Source organism: Jaculus jaculus, chromosome 4, assembly GCF_020740685.1.
Source record: "Jaculus jaculus isolate mJacJac1 chromosome 4, mJacJac1.mat.Y.cur, whole genome shotgun sequence".
Lineage (NCBI taxonomy): Eukaryota > Metazoa > Chordata > Mammalia > Rodentia > Dipodidae > Jaculus > Jaculus jaculus.
The window spans coordinates 162,175,307-162,193,122 of NC_059105.1; the positions used below are offsets into that span (position 1 = coordinate 162,175,307).

The 17,816-nt window shown below is 46.5% G+C and overlaps 1 protein-coding gene across 2 annotated transcripts in view; it reads right to left on the minus strand.

The window, feature by feature from the left end:
- Cfap91 (cilia and flagella associated protein 91) overlaps positions 1-17,816 on the minus strand; it is a 42,494-nt gene that overhangs the window by 17,509 nt on the left and 7,169 nt on the right. The window contains exons 6-10 of one of the 2 annotated variants that reach the window (XM_045148437.1): positions 16,729-16,910; positions 11,225-11,402; positions 5,967-6,124; positions 3,934-4,113; positions 1,479-1,621 (exon numbers count right to left, since the gene is read on the minus strand). In XM_045148437.1, the coding sequence (XP_045004372.1) occupies positions 1,479-1,621; positions 3,934-4,113; positions 5,967-6,124; positions 11,225-11,402; positions 16,729-16,910 (841 nt within the window). The remainder of the gene's footprint in view (positions 1-1,478; positions 1,622-3,933; positions 4,114-5,966; positions 6,125-11,224; positions 11,403-16,728; positions 16,911-17,816) is intronic. The other variant, XM_045148438.1, reaches the window with a different exon arrangement.

Here is a 17,816-nt window from a genome sequence, read left to right on the forward strand (position 1 = left end):
CAGAAATCTTTCTGTGTTGCAAATGTTTTATTGTTACAGAGGAACTGAGGAACATAAGTGGCAATATTGATCAAAACCTTCAATGAGCCCACATTCTGGCCCCGCGATTCTGTGTCCAGATGCGTTCGCACTTGAACCCAACTGTATAAAGAAGTTCTTCACTGCTGCACTGGCTTGAATACTAAAAATTTATAAACAGGGCTGGGAAAATGGCTTAGCAGATAAGGCATTTGCCTACGGAACCTAAGGGCCCTGGTTCAATTCCCCAGGACCCACGTACACCAGGTGCTCAAGGGGGTATATGCGTCTGGAGTTCATCTGCAGTGGCTGGAGGCCCTGGTGTACCCATTCTCTCTAACTGCCTCTTTCTCTCAAATAAATAAAGTAATTAATTATTACCAAAAAATAACAAAACAAAACAAAACAAAAAAACAAACAAGGGCTGGGAAGATGGCAAAAAACGAAAGAAAAATGTCCATAATCTAATAGTGTTTTTTGGTCCACACAGTATTCAGGACACGTATATATCAGGACAGGAGATGGAGATAAGGTGGGAGGAATATGTAACTGTTATCAAGGCTCTGTTTCTCAGGTTGAATTTGGGTTCTCGTGGACTTTTGTGGAACAAATGAAGCATGCAGGGTCATGGTAGGAGCGTGTCCTAAGCCAGGTTTCGGAAGTGTGGCTCCAGGCCTGCAGCACCACCTGGAAACTGCCGATTTCCAGCAGATTTTCTGGGAGTGGGGTCCTGCAGCATGCTTTTTAAATAAGCTTTCTGTGTGGTCCTGACGCTTGGTGAAGTTTGACAGACCTCAAACCGCGGTTTAGTTAGCAGAGGTAGGAGGACTGCTGTAAGATCAAGGCCCACATAGGACTACAGAGTGAGTTCTAGGTCAGCCTGGCCTAGAGTGAGACCTCATCTCTTAAAAAAGAAAGAGGGAAGGAAGGAGGGAGGGAAGGAAAGAAAGAATGAGAAAGACAGGAAGGAAGGAAAGAAGGAAGGAAGGAAGGAAGGAAGGAAGGAAGGAAGGAAGGAAGGAAGGAAGGAAACTATTCCAGATGCTTGTACCACCTAGTGGGCACGTGCCACCTTGTGTTTGCCTCACCTTGTGTGTCTGGCTTACGTGGTGTCTGCAGAGTCGAACATGAGTCCTTAGGGTTTGCAGGCAAGTGCCTTAACTGCTAAGCCATCTCTCCAGCCCCCAAGTACTTCTTAATACTAGAATACACATCCAAGGTTGAAAGCAGGCTCAGAAAGTAACAGGACATCTACAGACTTGGAAATCATGCTGCAGTTTGAAGCGAGGAGGGACAGCGCGTTAGCCCAGCACACAGTGGCTGACTTCCAGGAGAGGAGCGCCTGGCCGGGAGAAAGCTGTGTGTCAGGCCCGTGGACAGCACGGCCCGGGACAAAGGTCGTGCGGGGAGGGCGGCCCTGCTGTGCAGCAGCGGCACGTAGTCTGGCATCGCCACGGTACCTTATGGACCTCTGCCAATTCGTAGTCCATCCTTGCTTCCCTCTTCAGAAAACCAGCTTTGGTGGTCATGACTTTTGGTTTGGGAGGCTTGATTCTCGGTTGTGTCACAAAATCGGGGAGACATGACTCGAGTTCCACTAATCCTGTGGGAAGGAAGCGCAAGCTTTTCAGTACGCAGCTCTTCCACTTAACATATATGAGCAGTTGACCATCAATTGTAGTAGCTGTTCGCCGAGTGTTTTCACTGGGGTTGTTGGTTCAGGTGTAACTGATGTAGAACAATGAACTGTCCCTGAGAGGAACCGATCTTGACTTTTCCAGGCACCTTTCTGTGTAACTGATTTAGGTTCTCAGCAACCTGGGATGTAAGGTGAGAAATGCACAATAAAAAAACATGCACTGTGGGCTGGAGAGATGGTTTAGCGGTTAAGCGCTTGCCTGTGAAGCCTAAGGACCCCGGTTCGAGGCTCGATTCCTCAAGACCCACGTTAGGCAGATGCACAAGGGGGCGCACACGTCTGGAGTTCGTTTGCAGTGGCTGGAGGCCCTGGCGCGCCCATTCCCTCTCTCTCTCTCTCCCTCTTTCTCTCTCTCTGTCACTCTCAAATAAATTTAAAAAAAATCATCCACTGTGAGCAGGGTGTGGTGGCGCATGCCTTTAATCCCAGCACTCGGGAGGCAGAGGTAGGAGGACTGCCGTGAGTTTGAGGCCACCCTGAGACTGCATAGTGAATTCCAGGTCAGCCTGGACTAGAGCAAGACCCTACCTCAAACAGCAACAACAAAAAATGCACTATGAAAAGTAACAGTCAGCAGAACATCAGTGATCCTGTGACACACAGGGCCACCATCCTAAGTGAATGTCACTGAGTCATCTTTTTACTCTGGAGACAGCCAGCCAGAGTTAGAAGTCAAGAGTGTGGCCATCAACTCATGGGCTTGGCCACGTGATGCTTCAGGTTGTGAGATGAAATTTAAATAATTTAAACACACCTCTTGGACTTGATAAAAAACCATATCCTCGGGCTGGAGAGATGGCTTAGTGGTTAAGGCATTTGCCTGCAAAGCCAAAGGACCTTGGTTCAATTCCTCATGACCCATGTTAGCCAGATGCACAAGGTGGCGCATATGTCTAGAGTTCGTTTGCAGTGGCTGGAGGCCCTGGCACACCCATTCTCTCTCTCTCTCTCTCTCTCCCTCTTTCACTCTCTCAAATAAATAAATTAACTAAAAAAAAAAAACATCCTTTCCATGAATTTATTAACTGGTGACCCATTCTCTTGTTACCTAGATTTTTAAAACATTTTTTAAAACATATTTTATTATTTATTTAAGAGAGAAAGAGGCAGACAGAAAGAAAAAGGATGGGCACACCAGAGCCTCCAGCCACTGCAAATGAACTCCAGATGCATGCGCCACCTTGTGCATCTGGCTTACATGGGCCCTAGGGAATCGGACCGAAGTCCTTTGGCTTTGCAGGCAAACGCCTTAACTGCTAGGCCATCTCTCCAGCCCATGTTGCCTAAATTTTTGAAAGTTCTCTAAAGGATGATTTCATTATAAATGTTTTCCTTACTTCATAAACCTGGTATAAAAAAGTTTTGAGGGTATTTTTTTTTTCCAGGAATAAAACTTATTCCTGGAAAAAAGCCTTTATTCGCTCATTTATCTACTTATTTTGAAATGGGTGCCTTGTTATGCTGCTCAGGCTGGCCCCAAACTCAGACTCAAGTGGTCTGCCTGCCTCAGACTTCTTAGCAGCTGGGGCCACAGACGTGTGCTACCCCGTCTAGCTAACATCTTTAAAGGTTCAATAGCTAACTAAATGTACTCTGCCAAATTATGCTAGTGCATTTCTTTTCTTTGTTTAGGTCAGCAACTTTTTTTTGAGGCAAGCCAAACAGTCTGGCCTTTTTTAAAAAATTTATTTTTATTTATTTGAGAGAGAGATACAGAAAATAGGCAGGTAGAGAGAGACAGAATGGGTGCACCAGGGCCTCCAGCCCTGTAAACAAACTCCAGATGCATGTACCCCCTTGTGCATCTGGCTTACGTGGGTCCTGGGGAATTGAACCGAGGTCCTTTGGCTTTGCAGGCAAATGCCTTAACTGCAAAGCCATGCCTCCAGCCCTAGATCAGTAATTTTTATTGTTCTGCATGTGCTTATTGGTGAGCACACAAAACCTGTTCATTTTTTTTTTTTTTTTTGAGGTAGGGTCTCACTCTGGTCCAGGCTGACCTGGAATTAACTCTGTAGTCTCAGGGTGGCCTTGAACTCACGGTGATCCTCCTACCTCTGCCTCCCAAGTGCTGGGATTAAAGGCGTGCGCCACCACGCCCGGCTTCATTATTTAAAAATACATATATTTTGTTTGCTTTTTACTTTGAGTTGATATAGGTGACTCATGTGTCTGAGGAAGCTCCCTTCTGTAACTTTCAACTGTAACCTGCGTACCTTCGTAGGTGTTGAGATAGCGGTTCTTGACCACAAAGTCCTCAGCGTTGTCTGGGAAGCGACCAAGGCGAGCGAGCGGTCCGTAGACCTGAGACGCATAGTCAGAGTAGTCCTTGATGATATCTCTTCTCTCCAGCTTCCCCTCTATGTTCTTCCCCTGCCTCATAATCTTTCTCATTGCTAAAATTAAAAAAAAAAAATCCCTAATTATCCCCCAAATGCGGTTCCCGATTATAAATACGGGCTAGTGAACTGATTCTGCTTTTATTCATCGGGAGGCTACTGAACAGAACGAGTTTCCTGACTCAGCGCGGCCCGGCATACCACTCAACACAGCGCCCTGCCATCTGTGTGGCTCAGAATGCCACGGGACAGGCAGCAGGGGCAGAGGCTGAGTCAGCTAGCATCCTCCGTTGGTTGAAAACTTTTATAAGCTCCGGGCCAATAAACAGTATTGAATAAAAGTTTGCTGGGGGTGGAGAGATGGCTCAGCAGTTAAAGGCACTTGTTTGCAAAGACGGATGACCAGGTTCAATTCCCCAGTGCCCATGTAAAGCCAGATGTCCACAGTGTGCCGATTCTCTCTCTGTCCTCCTCCTCTTTCTCTCTCAAGTAAATAAATATTTTTTAAAAGTTTGTTAAATGACTGAAAGCAGCTCAAAGCAGATGGACAACAGATGCTCGGTACAGAGTTAGAGAAACTTGTCTTCACTATGTGAAAAGTCAGCAGGGCGATTGCTAGCTGCTCTTGGCTGACACCAGGGTGACCAGGGGCCCGGCTTGAGCTTTCAGGCAGGTGTGGCACCTTTGCGGTGCGCTCCTCAGAGGAGTCGGGCTTGCATCCCAACTGCTCTTCTCTGACCTCTCCCTTCACAGCCACCCCTTTGACAGCTCTCCCCAGTGCCCTGTCAGCGGGTATGGGATCACACCACAGCACTGCAAAGTCATGACGCAGGAGGGGAATCACACCACAGCACTGCAAAGTCATGACGCAGGAGGGGAATCACACCACAGCACTGCAAAGTCATGACCCAGGAGGGGAATCACACCACAGCACTGCAAAGTCATGACCCAGGAGGGGAATCACACCACAGCACTGCAAAGTCATGACGCAGGAGGGGAATCACACCACAGCACTGCAAAGGCATCGAACTCTCAGTGATCCTCCTACCTCTGCATCCCAAGTGCTGGGATTAAAGGCATGTGCCACCATGCCTGGCTTGAATTTTTAATGTAGTTATTTTGCACTGAATAAACAGTAAACTGCATAGTCCCTGATTTTATGTATGAAGTGTAAAGGTATAATTATAGCATATATGAATATATATGCAATATGTGTTAGAGAAAGGCAATTAGTTTAAAAAAATGACTGAATTTTCACCTTTGGGGAGCAATTCAAGAAACACACACAGACTCAGCACCAGGCTCTCGATCCAGGGCTTTGGCCCATAGACATGGGATATCCCATAATGTCAGCAACTCGACTACCTACTAGAATATGGTCACTGGGGCCGGGCGTGGTGGCGCACGCCTTTAATCCCAGCACTCGGGAGGCACAGGTAGGAGGATTGCCGAGAGTTCGAGGCCACCCTGAGACTACATAGTGAATTCCAGGCCAGCCTGAGCTAGAGCAAGACCCTACCTCAGAAAACAAAAAAATAAAAAATAAAAAGAATATGGTTACTGGAGTTTCTTAGACAGGGATTTCCTCCAATTTTCCTTCTTTGAAAAACAACTTCTAGCCAGGCATGGTGGTGCATGCCTTTAATCCCAGCACTTGGGAAGCAGAGGTAGGAGGATAGCCATGAGTTCAAGGCTGCCTCGAGACTATGTAGTGAATTCCAGGTCAGCCTGGGCTAGAGTGAGACTCTACTTAAAAAAAAAAAAAAAAGAAAAAAAAAGAAAAAAAAGAAAGAAAAATAACTTCTCCCCCATCCCTTGACGAGCTGACATACCAGAACTTCATCATAGCTAAGTCAGAGGCCCAAAGCCAAGCCCCCGCCCCTTTTCTGGCTGGTCTGGCTGTGCCTTACCTGATACGTGTTTGCGCTGGATATAGGCCACTTTCGCCTCCTTGGCTTCCTGCAGTCTACACCACTGGGCGTTCAAGTGCTTCATGTCCAGCTCAGTTTGGTTCTCTTCGCGCTTCTTCAACAGCTCCTTCAACACCTCCAGGCGTAGCTCCTGCAGTCTTCAGACAAACGACGGAGCGTTAAGACACACGGACGGTGCGGAGAGCGAGGCCACGGCAGGCTCCGTCCCGTGAGCACCACGTGCGTGAGCTCTGTGAAGACCATGGTGACAAACGCACCGAGACGAGGGGCGCACGCAGGAGCAGATCGCTCCCTTTCCACCCACGCGTGCACACGCACGCACACGCATGCACACGCACGCACACGCGCAGCTATGTGGAGGATGAGGAGCAGACGGCAGGCAGCTGGGGCCATGGAACCAGAGATCTGTGGACAACTCGGGGTCTGCCGGAGAGCTAAGTAACCAGGGAAGCGATGAGAACTGGGGGGGGGTGGCATGCCATCTTGGGGATGAGTGTGGCAGTGCCACGCCTGCCACACGGCAGACACTCTTCCGTCTTCCCTTTCCCTTTATGAGCCTGTGCTCGCCTCCACGGCCCCTCAGTGCTCTCCAGGGCTGCCCTGCACTCATGGCCGGTCTTTTGTGAGTGGTGGTGAAATCGGGGCCACGGCCCAGGTGCTTCTTGAGCCACTGCTTCTGTCTACTGACTCTCCTGCTGTCCTTTCAAAATAGTTTTTTAAAAAAAAAATTTTTTTTTTACTTTATTTTTATTTATTTGAGAGAGAGTGGGGGAGAGAGAGAATGGGCGTGCCAGGGCCTCCAGCCACTGCAAACGAACACCGGACATATGCTCCCCCTTGTGCATCTGGCTTACATGCGTCCTAGGGAATCGAACCTGGATCCTTTGGCTTTGCAGGCAAGCGCCTTAACCGCTAAGCCATCTCTCCAGCCCTAAAATATTTTATTTATTTATTTACTTACTTAAGAGAGAGACGGGGGAGGGGCAGACGGCGGTGGGGAGAGAGAATGAGCATGCCTAGGACTCACTCCAGACACATGCACCACGTTGTGCATCTGGCTTCACATGCGTACTAGAAAATCAAACCTAGGTCCTTAGGCTTTGCAGGCAAGCACCTTAACTGCTAAGCCATCTCTGCAGCCCCTCCTACTGTCTTTTGACAGTCTCCAAAACAACTCCTTTGTTTCCCCTAAGAAAGCTCTGCTTGTCCGCAGCCGCCCTCTCTGCTAATGTTTCCTCCTTTGGCGCTCCAGGGACATCTCTCTCCTAACGTGGACTTCCTGCTGTGCGTCACCCTCCTTCTGACCTCTGCTCCACACAGCTGAATGCTGTGCATTGTATTTTATATCATGTATGCACTGTATTTTATATCATGTATGCATACCAGGGGTAGAATGCAGTGGTTTGATTCAGTTGTGCCCCATAAATTTAGGTGTTCTGAATGCTAGTCTCCCCAGCTGTTGGCAATTGGAAATTAAAGCCCCCTGGAGGCAGTGTATTATTGGGGGTGGGCTTATGGGTGTTAGAGCCAGTTTCCCCTTGCCAGCGTTTGGCACACTCTCCTGTTCCTGCTGTCCACCTTATGTTGGCCAGGGGGTGATGTCCACCCTCTGCTCATGCCATCAATTTCCCCTGCCATCATGATCTTCTCCTCAAGTCTGTAAACCAAAATAAACCCTTTTACCCCCCAAAAGCTGTTCTTGGTCAGGTGATTTCTGCCAGCGATGCGAACCTGACTGCAACATATATTTTAAAAAATCGCTGCCAAGCTATGCCAGCAGCAGCCTCACACCTCTGCTGTTCACCACATCCCTTGGTCAGTGCATGACTGAACCATGCTGATCACTGAGCAGCAGTCACACAGTGATGAAACCACCTTGCAACACAGTTCTCAGAACAGATTCCCCATGCGGTGCCAGGTTCAGCTCTCCACCTGACTTTACCTCAGTTTCTCCGACTGCAAAACCGCCCTTTAAGGTTGTTGTGAACATTCATTGAGTTAATGTACACAGAATGCTAGAACGGTTTGCAAACTTGAGTGTGCACCAGAATAATCTGGAAGGCTTGCTATGACAGACTGTGGCGCCCCAGCCTGATTCAGTAGGTCTGAGCTGGGCCCAGAAATATGCACTTCTAAAAAGTCCCCAGGTGACGCCGCTAGCCTGTGGGCTCCGCTCTGGAAGCCACTGGCTTGGAACACGGTCGGGCACAGTCAGCACTCCGTGGGTTTCCATGTCTACAAGGATCTTCATCATTACGGGTGCTGTCATCCGCCAGTGGCTTCACGCCCTCCTTCCACACCCGCCAAGTCACTCATCTCAGCGTTGTGTACGGAGTAGCCCACTGCCTGGGAGCAATTGGTGGGGGCTGGCCTGAAGGCTTCTTCTCCTGTCTGCCTCCCCAGCCCTAGCTGGCCTAAATTGCTCTGCTAGAGTCCAGAAAGTTCCTACTCATTCACACGGGCTTCCCCATCCCACAGCACAGAGCTCACACAGAGGAGGGACTCAAATGCGTTTACTAAAATTGTGTGCAGAAATGGGATGGGGAAAGTTTGCGCCACTTAAGCTGGGGTGCCCGAGCTTGACCCCAGACCACACATAAAAGGCTGGAAGCCAAACTGAAAAAACAAACAAACAAACAAACACGTAAGGGCTGGAGAGATAGCTCAGCAATTAAGGCACCTGCCTGCAATGCCTAACAACTAGAGTTCGATTCCTCAGTACTCCTGTAAACAGCAAGATGTACAAAGTGTAAAAAAATTTAAAAAATTAAAAAAAAAGATGTACAAAGTGATGCATGCATCTGGAGTTTGTTTGTAGTGGTTGGATGCCCTGGCATACCCATTCTCATTATCCCTCTCTCCTCACTCTGTGCTTGCAAATAAATAAAAATAATTTCAGCTGGGTGTGGTGGTGTATGCCTTTAATTCCAGCACTCGGGAAGCAAGGAAGGAGGATCACTGTGAGTTCGGGGACACCCTGAGACTACATGGTGAATTCCAGGTCAGCCTGAGTTAGAGTGAAACCCTACCTCAAAAAAACATATATATATATATATATATTTAAAAGGGGGGACTGGAGAGATGGCTTAGCACTTAAGGTGCTTGCCAGTGAAGCCTAAAGACCCAGGTTTGATTCCCCAGTACCCACATAAGCCTGATGCCCAAAGTGATGCATGTATCTGGAGTTTGTTTACAGTGGCTAGGGAAAGAGGAATAAAGAAAGAATGGGCATGCCAGGTTCTCCTGCCACTGCAAATGAACTCCAGACACAGGGCATCTTGCTTTATGTGGGTCCTGGGGGATCACAAGTGAACCAGAAGGCTTTTAACCACCAATTCTTCTCCCCAGGCTTCGGTTTGAACTTCTACAGACAATGTTAGGTAGGTAGCTTGACATTTGCTTTGCCCCCTTCCCATGGTTTTCTAAAAAGACCACATAATTTGGATTCAGTCATAATTAGAAGGAATTGCTTATTTAAAAAAAGGGGGTGTTGGAGAGATGGCTTAGAAGTTAAGCGCTTCTCTGTGAAGCCTAAGGACCCCAGTTCAAGGCTCGATTCCCCAGGACCCACGTCAGTCAGATACACAAGGGGGCGCACGCGTCTGGAGTTTGTCTACAGTGGCTGGAGGCCCTGGTGCGCCCATTCTCTCTCTCTCTGTCTGTCTGTCGTTCTCAAATAGATAAATAAAAATAAACAAAAAAAAATTACAAAAAGGAGAAAGGAAGGAGGAAACACACACACACGCACGCGCGCACACACACACACACACACACGCCATTCAGCAACAAACAGAGCTGCTCCCTTTGAGGCCCCGTGCTTGTATGTTGGGGACCTGGTCAGCACCGCTGCCTAAGTGAATGACTGCACAGCCTGCGTCCGAGGACAGCCTCGGCAGGGCCCTTCCCTGCTTGCTTGTTGGCGAGTTGTAGTCATTGGTTCTAATGATTTCTTGTCAGTCTACATTAGCAGCAACAACCTCCTCACAAAAAAAGACCTGGCGGGGGTAGGAGGCTCAGGAGGGGGAGGCTGGAGGGATGGCCTAGCGGTTAAGGTGCATGTCTGCAAAGCCTAAGGACCCCATTAGCCAGATGCACAAGGTGGCGCACACGTCTGGAGTTCTTTTGTTTTGTTTTGTTTTGTTGATTTTTTGAGGTAGGGTCTCACTCTAGCCCAGGCTGACCTGCAATTCACTAGGTAGACTCAGGGTGGCCTCGAACTCATGGCGATCCTCCTACCTCTGCCTCCCGAGTGCTGGGATTAAAGGCATGCGCCACCACGCCCGGCACGTCTGGAGTTCCTTGCAGTGGCTAGAAGCCCTGGTGTGCCCATATAAATCTTAAAAAAAAAAAAGACTTCAAGGGCTGGAGCCCATTCCCCCCCCCCCCCTTGCAGGGCTTGGTGGTGCAGGACTTCAATCCCAAGGTTTGGGAGGCAGAGGATAGGAGGGCTGCCTTGAGTTCGATGCCAGCCTGAGACTACACAGTGCGATAGAGCAAGACCCTACCTCAGAGGAAAAAATAAAAAAAAGAGCTCAAGTAAAATGACGTGCAACTTACGAAACGAGCCTCAGCATACTGCTTTCTCATGCTGTCATGTGAGCTCAAGGCTTCACGGGTGAAGTCCACTCTTTGTCTTTGAAACAGGAAGCACCCCACAGTTCAATACAGAACTCGGGTACCCTACGAATCCAGGGACAGGTGACTGAGGACAGGGCTGTTGGTGGGTCCCGGTGGCAGGCCTAGAATATTGGCACTGGGGATGACCCAAGGGGCCGCATGAAAGGTGCTCTGCGGCCGGGCGTGGTGGCGCATGCCTTTAATGCCAGCCCTCGGGTGGCAGAGGTAGGAGGATCACCATGAGTTCGAGGGCACCCTGAGGCTACATAGTGAATTCCAGGTTAGCCTGGGCTAGAGTGAGACCCTGCCTTGGGGAAAAAAAACAAAAATCTGGGATGCTGAGACAGTCTGCATAGATGCTGAAGGAGAGCCCTGGAGCAGCTGCGAGGCCGAACCTCGCACACGGGGGGTGGGGGTGGGGGGTTATTTCTGGAACAGGATACCGAGCTCGCACAGCACAGCGGGAGTGGATGGCTGCTGCTCCAACGTGCTGTCGGCTCGGCTTGAGGAATGCTTTCAAGACCAGGCACGGGGGGGTGGGGACAATGGTCGCAGACTATGTCCACAGGTGACCCCATCCTGTCAGGAGTAACTGGTTGTCCGTAGGACAGTGCACTTACTTCTCGATCTCCTGCTCTCGGAAGGCCCACTCCTTCCTCTCCATGGCATCCATCATCTTCCTCCTCTTCTCAAACTGGGCCGTGTCGCTCAGCTGGGGCAGAGTAGCTTCCCAGCTGCGCTTCTCCCGGGCCCGCTCTATCATCTCCACCTCGGCCTGTCCTGCGGGGAGGCCGCGGCCTGCAGGAGACAGCACAGCGCAGCGACAGAAGCAAACACATATGTCACCAGTGCAGAACTTACTCCTGTCCTCACTCTAAGCTCATGGGTTACGACATGATTCTTTTTTTTTTTTTTTTCTTGTTTTCTTTTTTTTGGTTTTTCTCATTCTGGCTCAAGCTGACCTAGAATTCACTATGTAGTCTCAGGGTGGCCTTGAACTCATGGCGATCCTCCTACCTCTGCCTCCCTAGTGCTGGGATTAAAGGCGTGCACCACCACGCCCAACAACGTGATTCTTTTTGTTTAAAAAAAATTTTTTTTTCAAGGTAAGGTCTCACTCTCCAGCCCAGGCTGACCTGTAATTCACTAGGTGATCTCAGGCTGGCCTTGAACTCACAGTGATCCACCTACCTCTGTCTCCTAAATGCTGGGATTAAAGGCGTGCACCACTATACCCAACTTAAAATAGTTTTAAATATTATATTTGTATTTATTTATTTGTGAGAGAGAGAAAGAATGGGTGCACTAGGGCCTCCAGCCAGTGCAAACAAACTCCAGTGCATGTTCCACCTTATGCATCTGGCTTACATGGGTACTGGAGAACTGAACCTGGGTCCTTGGCCTTCACAGACAAGTCCCTTAACCACTGAGTCATCCCTTCAGTCCTAAATGACACAATTCTATCAGGAAAGACCCCCAAGATGTGCCTCATGGCTTGTATCAGCTGTGCCCGGCACCCTATCTCCTTACTAACTGAGCTGTTAGTTATTTTAAGTTGTACATAAACTGAAAGAGAGTATTTGAAAAATAGTAAACAACCCATGAACAAGTACCCACAGCAAACACAAAAAGGAATTCAGGACTCTTCCAGTCAATCTTAGTATTTTAGACACAGACTTATAGAACTATGACTTAGAATATTAAGTTATATTTCAAGCATTTATAATATGCTATTCAAACTTACTGAGTCCTCAACAATGCATTACCATATAAATACAGTTATTCCCATTTCACAAATGAACAGGTGCTAAAGGTGCAATAGACTGTCCAAGATCAGAGGTGGGAAGAAATGGGACTTTGGGGTTCTTATGTGTTTACGGAATGTTGCGTGCTGTAATCAAGTGTCAATCAGAAAGCAGATCTGGGGCTGGAGAGATGGCTTAGCGGTTAAGCACTTGCCTGTGAAGCCTAAAGACCCCGGTTTGAGGCTCTATTCCCCAGGACCCACGTTAGCCAGATGCACAAAAGGGGCACACGCATCTGGAGTTCGTTTGCAGTGGCTGGAGGCCCTGGCGTACCCATTCTCTCTCTCTCCCTCTTTCTCTCTCTCTCTGTTGCTCTCAAATAAATAAATAAAAATAATTAAAAAAAAGAAAGAAAGAAAGCAGATCTGGCTTAAATGTGACCCAAAAATTCACTACACATGAGTTTTTCTGAATCTTGCTTTCTTTACTCAGATTTGTTTGGGGGACTTAGCTATACTAACATAGAGATCTGGGACTTCATTACAATTTAAGCTTACTTCTCAGGTGACCTTTAGATTTCTTCAATTTTTTTGTTATATTTTTATTCACTTATTTGAGATAGAGTGTGTGAGAGACAGAGTATGGACATGCCAGGACCTCTTGCCACTGTGAACAAACTCCAGATGCATGGGCCACGTTGTGCATCGGGCTTTATGTGGGTGCTGGGGAATTCAACCCAGGCTGGCAAGCTTCGCAAGCAAGCGCCTCTAACCACTGAGCATCTCTCCAGCCCTGCTTCAGTGTCTCAACAAACCCCTGCACTGGCCGCCCTGTGACCATATGTGAGTTTCTCTAGGGTTCTTAGGAGTAGAAAGGCTAGAGTCTATAAGAAAAATCACAAAATATGATCCTTTTTAATTCTGGAAACTGCCAAACTTATCCTCAGTCAGTGTATTTCTGTGCCTGCCTTCTGAGAGTGCTTGATGGCTCCTTCCCCGTGCACAAGTCTCCCACATGGCTTCCTACAGGCCTTACAAATGTTTAGGGGTGCACAGATTATGTATAATTTTTACTTTCACTGACCATGGAGTTTGTAGAAGTCTTACCCTTGTTATTTTTATGTAATTTTGGAGAACAGCATCTCATGTACACAGGGACTGTTGAAGTAGGAATTTGGCTTACAATTATTTGAAGGCATAAGTTATTTGAGGAAGAAATTTTAACCTTAGGGCTGGAGTGATGGCTCGGCAGTTAAAGGCATTCGCTTTCAAGGCTTTTAACTCACTCTTTCTACCTCTCTGTCTCTCTCTCTCTCAAATAAATAAAAATAAGATATTTGAGAAAGACAGGGAGAGAGAAAGGCAGATAGAGAGAAAATGGGTGTGTCAGAGCCTCCAGCTGCTGCAAATGAACTCCAGACATATGCGCTACCTTGTATATCTGGCTTATGTGGGTTCTGGGAAGCTGAACCTTTGGCTTTCAGGCAAGTGCCTTAATTTCTAGGCCATCTTCCCAGCCCTAAAAATGTTTTTAAAGAAAAAAATCAGAAAGAAAAAAAAAATCATAGGGCTTGAGTGATGGCTTAACGGTTAAGGTGTTTGCCTGCAAAGCTTAAGGACCCAGGTTCAATTCTCCACTGCCCACGTAAACCAGATACACAAGGTGGTGGGTACATCTGGAGTTTGTTTGCAGTGGCTTGAGGCCTCGGTGTGTCCCTACTCTGCATTCTTACTTGTAACAATTATGAATGGGCTTTTTTCCAATAATTTTATACTTAGACATTCACTGTCCATAGAGAAAAGGTACTACTCTCTGTATGTTGATTTCATAATCATCTGTCTTGTAGAACTCTCTTCAGAATTCTGATAATTTATTAGGTTTTTAAATTTTTATTTATTGGGCTGGAGGAATGGCTTAGTGGTTAAGGCGTTTGCCTGCAAAGCCAAAGGACCCTGGTTCAATTCCCAGGACCCACGGCAGCCAGATGCACAAGGGGGCGCACGTGTCTGGAATTCGTTTTCAGTGACTGCAGGCCCTGGCATGCCCATTCTCTCTCTCTCCCTCTTTCTCTGTCAAATAAATAAATAAATAAAAATATTTTTAAAATATTTTTTTAAATTTATTTATTTATTTGTAAGCAGAGAGAAGAGAGACAAAGAGAATGGTAGGTATGCCAGGACCTCCAGCCACTGCAATCAAACTCCAGATACATGTGCCACTTTGTGGGTACTGGGGAACTGAACTTCAGTCTTTAGGCTTTGTAGGCAAGCACTTTAACCACTCAGTCATCTCCCTTGCCCCTTTATTTGGTTTTGAAATGAGCACTGTCTACAAATAAAAGTAGTTTTCCTGCTTCTATCTAATCCTCTTAATACTGACCTGGAATTCACTATATAGTCTCAGGGTGGCCTCAAACTCATGGCAATCCTCCTACCTCTGCCTCCCGAGGGCTGAGATTAAAGACATGCGCCACCACACCCAGTTAGCTTTTAAAATATAGTAAAATCTGGGGCTGGAGAGATGGTTCTCTCTCTTTCTCTCTGCTTACAAATTAATAAATATAAATAAAATAAAAGGTAGCAAAATTTGATGGCTGTGTCTTAGATTATTTGCATATTTCCTTCATATATTCGATTGTCCTGCAATTTTCCTTTGTCTTAATCCAATTTCAAATCAAATCTATACTAACTTCATAAAAGAATAAATTAAAATTTTTTTTTTCTGTCTTTGTAGAAGAATTTTCCAAAAGAGAGTTCATGTATTCCTTGCAATCAACTTGGTAATATATGTTTCCTTGTAAAAGAATCTTACTGGCTGGGTGTGGTGGTGGCACACACCTTTAATTTCTTGGGAGGCTGAGGTCAGAGGACTGCTGTGAGTGTGAGGCCAGCCTGGGGCTGCAGAGTGAGTTCCAGGTCAGCCTGGGCTAGAGAGACCCTACTTCCAAAAAAACAGAAATGAGTTAAACACACACACACACACACACACAAGTTTTTAAACATAGGGAAAATATATTTACAATATTTTCTGTTTCTTATGTTATTTACTCTGTGGTTATGCCCTCTTTAAACCTAATATTCTATTTGCATATTTTTGTATGTGTGTAACCAAGTACTTTAGCACTGGGCTACAGCCCTGGCCTCTGTATCTTCTTTTTCTTAGTGCTTCCTTCAAGTAACCTGTAAAACAATTATTTGCTCATTTGCATGACTGTGTGCATGGCTGAAACAGGCCTTACCCCCCCCCACACACACATATTTGTGTTTCGAGACAGGGCCTCACTCTAGCCCAGGCTGACCTGGAATTCATTATGTAGTCTCAGGGTGGTTTCAAAATCACAGCGATCCTCCTACCTCTGCCTCCCAAGTACAGGGATTAAAGGCATGCGCCACCATGTCTGGCCTAAATAAAATATTTTGACAAGGAATATGTTACAGGGCTGGGGAGATGGCTCAGTGGCTAAAAGCACTTGCTTGCAAAGCTTGGTGTCTGAGGTTCAATTCCCTAGTAACCACGTAAAGCCAGATGCACAAAGGGGCCGTGCATCTGAAGTGCCCTCATTCATTTATTCATGCTCTCTCTTTCTCAATCTCTCTCTCCTTGCAAATAAATAAATAAAAATACTTTTTACAAAGTGTGTACTACAAGATATCATTCTGGTAATTTTCCTTTGTGAACAACTTAGCTTTTCTCTCTGATAGTTTTTGTGGGTTGTTTTTTTCCCCTCTCTTTTTTCTTGATACTCAATGGAATTTTCCTTTAGAAGGGCTCATGTTTTTCTTCTGTTCAGGTAAATTCTTAGCCATTGTCGTCTCTTACATCATTTCTCTACACGTTCCCTCTATCATCACTATCTGGAGCTATAGCCCTAGCCCACATGACTGGTTTTCTTTTCTCTTGCCTGTCTATTTTGCATAATGGAATTATTTTCCATTTTTCATATATCTGTTGACATGTCTTCTTTTGAGAAATGTCTATTTGGGGCTTTGTTCATTTCTGAACAGGTTATGTTTTCTTGTTATTGACTAGTTTGAGTTTCTTGTATACTTTGGAGACCAGCAATTTGTCCACTTTTTTTTTTTTTTTTTTGAGTTAGGGTCTCGCTCTAGCCCAGGCTGACCGGGAATTCACTACATAGTAACAGGGTGGCCTTGAAATCATGGCGACCTCTGCCTCCCAAGTGCTGGGATTAAAGGTGTGTGTCACCACACCCAGCTCTGGCCACTGTCTTATGTACAAATGTTTTCTCTTGATTTGTGGGTTATCTGTCCACTCTACAAACCAGAACTGCCTAGGCCTATGTCATTTCTAGAAACTTGGTAGCACGTGTGGTTATCAGCACTGCCATGTACAATATTCAACAAGAATTACCAACTCACCCCAAGTCAGTGTGGCCAGGGTCAAGAGCTCAGGAACGGTGTCCTGACAGACCACGTACTCCGGAGAGTACGGGTCTGTTTGAACATCAGCATCCCGGTAGTCAGTCTGAGTGCCCACGTTAGACTTGGTAGGAATGCTTGCACGCTTTGTCGAAGCAGGAGAGAAAATAAATGGTTCTACCCTAGAAGAGGAAAATTAGTTTAAAAGTTGAAAGTTGAAGTAATCATTTAAAATCCTATTTGCTGGAGACTGGTTACAGGTGCTTGCTTGCAAAGCCTGTTAGACTGAGGTCTATTCCCTAGCCACACATGTAAATCCAAACTATCATTTGTTTACAGTGGCGAGAAACCCCAGTGCACCTGCACATGTTCACACAAAACATCCAAACTAACTGATGAGTGAATGAAAACACGATATAATCCCCTAAAGAAAAATCTTTGAGCTTCATGAAATACATTTCTCCTTTTAATGTTGAAAGGAACAAAGGTAAGACTCCAGTGTGACTAGGGTTATGTCCCAAATCTCAAAAGAACTGCCTTGTTAGTCTCTTATCTGCCAAGAATGGAAACAAAAATAAATATCTTGCTGTACTTACAAAAGTGTCTATCTGTGCTGGGCATGGTGGTATATACCTTTAATCCCAGTGCTTGGGAGGCAAAGGCAGGAGGATCACCATGAGTTCAAGGCCACCCTGAGACTAGTGAATTCCAGGTCAGCCTGTGCAGCCTATCATGGAAAACAAAAGTGTCTATCTGTGGGCTGGAAAGACAGCTCAGTGGTTAAGGTGCTTGCCTGCAAAGCCTAATGACCCAAGTTTGATTCCCTAGTGCCCACGTAAAGTCAAATGCACAAAGTGGCACATGCATCTGGAGTCCATTAGCAGCAGCTGGAGGCCCTGGCATGTTCATCCATTCTGTCTCTCTTCTCTCTCTCTGCTTGCAAATAGATAATAATTTTAAAAAACATATTGTTTTAAAAGGTGTCTATCTGGGCTGGAGAGATGGCTCAGCAATTAAGGTGCTTGCCTGCAAAGTCTAAGGACCAGATTTGATTCCCCAGGACCCAAGTAAAGCCAGATGCACAGGTG